General features: G+C 27.0%; 1 protein-coding gene across 5 annotated transcripts in view; it reads left to right on the top strand.

The window, feature by feature from the left end:
* The first annotated feature begins 1,433 nt into the window (after positions 1 to 1,433).
* Positions 1,434 to 8,201, top strand: part of LOC136976459 (AT-rich interactive domain-containing protein 3C-like) — a 28,059-nt gene continuing 21,291 nt past the window's right edge. Inside the window, exon 1 of one of the 5 annotated variants that reach the window (XM_067271737.1) lies at positions 1,434 to 1,878. In XM_067271737.1, the coding sequence (XP_067127838.1) occupies positions 1,843 to 1,878 (36 nt within the window). In that variant the 5' untranslated portion in view covers positions 1,434 to 1,842. Of the gene's footprint in view, positions 1,879 to 2,013; positions 2,214 to 2,447; positions 2,665 to 8,201 lie in introns of those variants that run through there. The other 4 variants (XM_067271739.1, XM_067271738.1, XM_067271741.1 and 1 more) reach the window with 4 other exon arrangements.

The following is an 8,201-nucleotide window of genomic DNA, read 5'->3' as shown; positions in this document are numbered from 1 at the left end:
ACGATCACTGACACATGTTCTGTAGATTATTGCGATGAATGGATTTCATAAAAATCAAGTTTGGATACAGTAGATCCCACGCATCAATGAAGCATCGCTATGCTATAAAGAATTACAATAGAGGAATTTCCAGATTTACTCATTTATTCATCAAATTTCGCTTAACTTTAAGCGTTGAATTTATTTAAAAATCGAATTAGCAAATTTCTTTCGGCGACAATTTATACAAACAGGCCTAATCGGGGAGAAAATCTGTAAGGACCAAGTAGGAATGACTAACGAAACGAAGCGAGCACGGAATATTAGTAAATCACAGAAAGTTATAGGTCATCGCGAGGTGAACCCAGCTACAGAATTTAGATTATAACCTCACGGGTCATTAAAATGTACAAAACACGAATTTAATATCAGACCGTATGTCTCCGAGTAGAATCATGCACCAATTGGTTCATCTCAGTGACCTAGAGCCTAACATACTCGGAAATGGTTAATCTCAATAGACGAATCAATTTCTACTAACAACAAACGGGATTATCATCAAGGGATTTCTATTATAATAAACGTTATCCACTAAGCAAAATAAATTAATATACAATAAATGCATAAAGATATTAATAATAAAAACATCCCTCCACTTCATCGATAAAAATAAAAAATGGAAGGAAAAAAGAGAGAAAACGATGCATTAATATAGGATAGTATTTTGCAAGATTGTTTTCCTATATTAAACAAATAGAGTATACAGCTTAACTAAGTGAAGATTCGAAAATGCATCGCCTCAAGTACTTCCATTTATTATTTATAATCTCATTAGAACAATGTTTCGAATTAACAAAATGTAAAATCAAGGCGGAATTCATAAATTGATAAAGTAACTTATGATTATTAATGAATTATCCAGACGAATTCTGGATAGAATTTAAAATATGAAGTGTTCATTGGAAGGTATGTGTATTGCTGTTGCAATATTAAGACCCCTGGGGGTACAAGAGTAATGGCAAAATGACTAACCGATGCTCGATTCGACATATTTACAGATTAAGAAGCAAACCGGACTCAAGGAATATTTTAATGGATTTAAATAAATAATTGTTAACCACTCGAAAAATATTATTATTAGATAAATATCATCTATCAACGTAGCCGTATTCCTCTAACAATAATATGGCTAGTTTGTAACGCGTACTAATGTAAATTATTGGTTAACGCGGCGCGAAACGGAGCCACCACCAACACTTTTAAAGTCCTAATCGTTAGAGTTTAGTTTGACAATTGATAGCGACTCGGCTAATTGCAGACTTTTCTCTTAACTTTTTCAACGTCCGAAATGACATAAACGCAGTTGGAATATGCTCAAAAGCGTTACCACTTTTGATAATTATCCAATACACTTTTATATAAGAGAATTTTGTACGCTAAAAACGACTAGAGTCGAAGTGTAACGGGTTTAAAAGTTCGGCAAGCGACGAATCGATTCAAAGGAACCGCCACTCGAAGCGGGAAACTCAACATGACTCGTATTTAAATATGGAAACGATAGAGAACGTAACAGGGAAGAAAATTTCGTATAAAAGATGTGGCGATTACCATTTTAATAGAAAATTCGACCAATAGTTTGTAGAAAATCGATCAATTATATTCCTTCTGGCTAAATGATTGGACGTTAACGTCTGGCGAAATGCACTATGGGTATAGCGGTGACGATGCTAGTCTCACATGTTAGTCGATGGTGAACGCGCGCGTTGAGCACATCTGTCCTGTTACTTTATTTTATAGTGTTGGTGTTTATCATAACCAATCAAAATTCGTGTCAAAAACAGAGCTCCGCTTCCTGCGTACAGGATGGACAGGCCGGAATCAGACGTAGACGGCAATATGGTGAGTTCGCTCTTCCCAATTATTTAACTATAGTAACTTTAATAAGTATTAAAAAGAAGAGAAAGTGCGCTCGCGATGCGACCTAACACGTGTCACTACACGTGTTTGTTCCTAAATTTTTTCCTCCGATGAAGAATGTTTAATAAAAAAAGTAGATACTCCATGAGCGCATAGTTTAATTATATAAAAACTAACGTTCCGTATTAGGGTATTTTGGGAGGTTATCAAATTTTCGGATCCAACTTTAGTACGCTCGAACCTGTTACTTTTAGGTACAAAGTCCAGTTTTCGCTATCGTGAAAGTGAATTTACTGTGTTTATTATAATTAATTGCGGTAAGTATTTACTTAAAAGATAATTCGGCCTTATGTTTTTAATATATAAAACCTGTGGTTTTTAGTTTTCGTCCATAAACAAGAAATATTAAATTAAATTATATTATTAATGTAATTACTAAAAATGTAGCATTTTAATATGTCGCCGATATTATTTTAATTAAAAAAGTAATAAAACTCCATCGCTTCATGCAAATGATGCATTATAATTGTTATTAATTATTCGGATGTGGTGAGTGCTAGATATAAAATTTATTACTTTAATTATTTTGTAAACAACTAACGATGATATAAATGCCTGGAATGTGTTTTGGGTGGTTTCTATTTTGCATAGATTTACCTCTAATGTATTTTATTAAGTTGTGACACGATAGAAAACCGGATTCGCCAACTCATAGATCATAAATCGCTATTGAAGACTACAAATCAGTACTGAATAGCATCGCTTAATGTATGTACGTTTTTATTTTTTTCAAATTCGTATACGGTCTTATGTTGAATTATGTTGGATTGTTTGCCGACAGTCTTATTCTTATACAACTGAACTTGTAGTTTAGGAATAAGTAAAACACTACTAAAACCAGGGAATTTTCGTTTCGGAGAGTGATGTGTCACTCGAAAATCGGGGAACTGAAATAGGAAGACCAAAGCTGCCCCAATTCCAAATAAGGTTAATCTCTATTAGTAAGTAAGAGTATCGTGTTTTCAGCTGACTTAATCCCATTATGAATTATAAGGATTCGAACCCAGTGGCACAGAAACTATATATATTTTTTCTTATATATTCTATCATCTCTGCTTAGTTCATTAAAGCTTTTTCCGCTTCTCCCCCCACTGACTCGATTCTATCAACATGAACGACTTAAACAGCACTACAAGAGGATTGACTATCGTCAGTTTACTAAATTTAATATGGACTTTAGCATAAATGAAAGGGTGTAGTCCTGCTGCGAGAATTAATAATTTCCAGAAACTGCAATAAAAGTCTCATAATACGTTCATCGTCATTTTATGGTTAATAGTAGATATATCATGAAAGTTTGTTTAGATCATTTTATTTTTTAAATTCAGGAATTTATTTTTCTAAAAAAGAAAAAAAGTTTTCTAAGAAGAGTTTTGACTCATCAATAATAATAATAATAATAATAAACTGTTTATCTATAATTATTTTATAATGCTGATAAAACTGATTTGGATAGATAAATTGTTGTTAGTTTGTATTTAAAATAGCTTGAGGCCATTTTCAGAATAACTTTGTTAGAAATCATTCTATCAATTTTATCTTTTCATATATGATTAGTCATCCCTCATATCTGTTAAAAATAAAATGACATTGTGGCGCCAAATATTTGGAATCTCTTCTGAAGAGAGGAGAGAGAGGAAAAAAAGGTAAACATTAAAAAATTTAACGGATGAAAAGGAGAAGCAAAAAAATGAAAAAAATAACTCTCAGCTAATAAGCCAAAAGTTTGAAAGCAATAATAAATATTAGCTTGTTTATTAACGATTTAAAAGTAGCAGTGCTCTTAAATGAAACAAAGTTGTTTATTTTAATAAGTTAATTTTAAGTAGCAGATGACAAAAATTTAACTTTAGGATATTGTGCAATAATTTAGTGGAAAACCTTGCAAAATGCAAACATTAAAATTATAGATAGCAAAACAAATTTATGGAAGTTTTAAAAGATATATAAAAATATGCAAAACAGTTGCGATAAAATCCATGCTTACAGTACTGAAAACTAATTTTATCATTGTCTCTATCAGTAATTTTAAGTTTGTTTTCAGAATATATAATTGAATTTATTTTTTATTTTCTAGTTTAGACATTGGTTTAATTTCCCAAAGATAAGTGTTTTATAGTATTTTTCTAATCTATGAAAAATATTTCGAATCAAATTCGATAATTGTTAACAAATGCTATTTCCCCTGTAAATATTAATTCAAAATTATCTACCAAACTTTAGATAATGTTATCGTTAAGATTAGGATTTTGATCGATTTATTATTTGAATATTTTAAGATGTTATGCAGATAATTCTTCCCCCATTTATGCAAATTGATTTCGATTTTTAGGCAGAAAAATGACAGTTTGATTTTTATTTCTTTTATAAAAATAATATTGTCATTAATAACGTGAAGTAAACAAAATAGAAAAAAAATTGTTAATTGTCTATTGCAATATGTTAAATAATGAGAAAATCTTCCGTTGTGACATCGTTTATTACTTTTCATTCTATTGGCTAATTTAAAAAAAAATTCTAGAGAAAAAACACGCACACTTTATCTCGAAATGTACATAATTATAAATTTGCATTTCAATTACACATTATTGTAGAAAATTCCTAGAAATTGATATTTTCTAAATCCCCGGCAGAATAGCCTATAGGAGTGGAGGAACGTTTCAAAATTACTTCAAAAATTTTAATTAAGAGCACATTTGAAACGGAACTTAACTGAACGGATTAAAAGTTGATTAGTTAAACAGTGTTATAGATATGGTTTATTATAATATTTCAATGATTTTTACTAGAAATCTTTCTCTATCGTGTTTGTGTTATAGCTATTCGGTAAGGTAATTTGAGTTGTTTCAGTAAACAGATGTCGCGCCTTCTTCCGGAGAGGGAGATGTAGCCTCTAGCAATCTGACCAATGACATGTTTTTGAAATTCTATAAGAATTTTCATTAATTTTTCACCATTTACTGTTTATGCAAAACAATTTTTCCCATCTGTAAAGGGAGGTTATCCACAAAAATACACGCGAAAAAAGCAGAAAATCTAGTCTAATAACCGATTCATTTTTCTAGTATATTATAGAATAACCGGCGATGACATCATTTTCAAAAATTTCGAAAATCATTAATGGTTATAAAATGATACAGTTGAAGAAAATGCTTTTAACTTTTTCTTTTAAGTGCCGCTCTCATTAGCGTCGGATGATAAATAAATTTTTGTCTAATAATAATAATAATAATATTTCTCAACTTTTAGTACAAGGTTGAACATTTATACTTGTATATTAATGAAAAACAATGGGGAAAAATGTTAATTACTTTAATATTACTTTTATATATTTTACTTAATTGAATATTATATTCGCTATTCGAATAACGATTTCAGTCGGTTTATGTTTATAGATCTGAAGATTAGATTAATATATTCTCTTTGATGGCACTAATCTGTCAGGAATAATGTCGCGATGTATCAGATAAGAATTCAAATTATTAAAAACTTAAATTACTTTTTTTTAAAATATATATAATAAAAAATTACACTTTAAAAGAGGAGGGAAAGAAACGAAATTTTGTAGAATTTAATTAATATATTTTTGGAAATTTTTAATATATATTTAAAAATTTTTTAATAGTTTTCCTTATTGAGTTTTAATTAACTAAAAAATGAATATAATAAATAAAAAAGGGCATAAAAATCTTTTTAAAAATATATAAAAATGATATTTTTCTAAATTTCTTCCTTGAAATTCTTCGTTTTAAAAATTTTAATAAAGAATTATATATTAAAACTCCATGGTTTTTAAATATTTAAAACTTTTGAAAAGTTGCTTTGGCATTTTCAATCGTAAACAATTTAAAATTTTCGGTATAGTTCTATTTTTAATATTTATTAGTCATTAAAATAACTTTATACGTATTTATTTATACGAGTTATAATAATAATAATAATAATAATTTTAAAATTCGAATTTTAAAGGAGTTGCATAAATAAAAACTAGTTTTTTAAAATTTATAAATCTTTTCATTTGCTTAAACTTAGGACATTCTACAGATAATTCTCTGGCTTTTTAGCATAAATCTGTAATTAAAACATTACAAACTTTGTATTTATAAACATAAAAAACATATAATTAAGTTATAATTTATAATAATTTTCACATTTAATCTGTGTCTACTCTATTACAGTAGTATAGATGCAATTTATAGATATAAAACGAGGAATTTATATATATAAATATTTATTATTATTATTATTTTTTTAATCTAAATTAACTAAATATATTTTTATAAGTATTTTATAACATTCTACACACAATAGCAAGGAAGAAAAAAAATGTTGGAACAAGTTTATTAAGCAATATGAAAAATGAGTTCATGTTCAAAGTTAAATTTGACGGATAAAAATACTTATAGAAAAGATTTAAATAACAAATTTTAAATGGTATTTTTAAAGATATTAAGAAACTTAAGTGCTTAGAATCTAAATTTACCACTTAGACATAAGATATGTTCTTGTTAATCGTATACTCTATATCTTGATAAATATAGAAGTGCCTATTTACTCTTGCTCTTTTTTCTTCCCTCCCTCCCCTATTTATCACATGATCAATTGTAAAACTTTATAAAAAATAATATTAAATATAAATTTTTATCATTGTAAAATTACAAAACTGAGATTCAGTTTTGTAAAAGATTACAAAAACTGAATCATCGTTTTGTAATAGCGATTTTCTTCATCGGTAAGATGTATTATAAATAAAAATAAAAGCAGAATAAGTAGCGAATTCTAGATTAAAATCATTATATGAATAATCGGAAAATAATTTGCGCAAAAAATGTTAGCATAAATTCGCTCTGTTGCTATAAATTCGTGCTATAAAAGGGCCTTGTAAATGATTATTCCCGTTCAGGAAAATCAATTTTTTTTATAAAAGAATTACGTTTTAAAAATATTTGTGAAATTTAAAAAAAAATTTTTCATTTTATTGACCCAATTTTTAAGCAATTCGAAAAAGTTTTATGTAAGAATTTTTTTATCATGTTAATTAAGAAAAAAAAAAGTGACTCTTATGTTTATTCATCCATTTTTCGTTACGTTTATTGAGCAATAATTAAATCCTCCTGTTTTAAAATATACAATACTCATTTTTATTTTTATATATCTCATTGTTTTTGCATATATAAATACATATATAATTTTTCTTTTTTTACGAGTTTATTTTCAATTTACATTCATAATTTATTCTCCGTTTCTAAGAATAGGCCTTTTATAATGTTTCGATTCTCTTGAATACTGAATAATTAATTAATAGAATAAGTAATCTTTATATACATTTATTTTAATAACCTAAATACAGATAATTTTTGTATACATTTTAAAAATTTCTTATATAAAATTTCTTCATGGATAAACAAAAAATTTTTTTCATTGACACGCTAAAATTTAATTAAATTATCACTTATTTTATTTAAAATTAATTTTTTCTTGCATATTTTACTTTAATTTGTATTATTTTAAATAGAAAAATCACTATATTTATTACGTTATATTAAAGATTTTTCTACATTTTCTATCCTTGTAACAAACAAAAGGAGAAATTTTTAGATGAAATGCCAAATAATAAGAGCAAACAAAAAAAAATTTTTCTTACATAATTACATAAGAGAATCAATTAAAGACTTTTATTCTTCTTTAAATCTAATTAACCAGTTTGATTCTCCGTTTTTTCTCATTACTTAAAATTGCATTAGAAGCCAAGTGAACACGCAATGATTGTTTACAAGTAAACCAAAGCTGGACTCAAGCACGCGATAAAAACCTTTTTTTTGGTTTTTTCCCTTTATTCCCCCCTTTCTTTTTCATTAATTTCAATATATTATAATAAATGATAATAAATTTAGCATGAATGAAATATTCCCACCGTAACAAGGACTAAAACGAACGACCTGAATTTTTCACCTTTGCCATTTTAAAATTTTTGATTATCTTTCATTAAATTTAACCTACATTTTATTTTCATTGAATTAAATAATAAAGTTGATTGTTAGATCTAATTTTTTTCCCCTTAAAAAAGACATTGTTTTATTATTATTATACATTATTTTAATAGTTCTTTCCCATGATCAAACGTTGAAAAATGACGCTCGTATGACTTTCAAAATTATTAAAAATAATAATAATAAAATCTGTCAAGTTTTAATTTGCCTAGGGAAATTTTTAAAATAAAATATTTTATTATATTATTTATTAAA

The sequence above is a fragment of the Centruroides vittatus genome, unplaced genomic scaffold, assembly GCF_030686945.1.
Source record: "Centruroides vittatus isolate TY-2023 unplaced genomic scaffold, ASM3068694v2 contig_400, whole genome shotgun sequence".
NCBI lineage: Eukaryota > Metazoa > Arthropoda > Arachnida > Scorpiones > Buthidae > Centruroides > Centruroides vittatus.
Note: the sequence above shows the minus strand (reverse complement) of the source record. Positions and strands in the feature narration are given on the sequence as shown.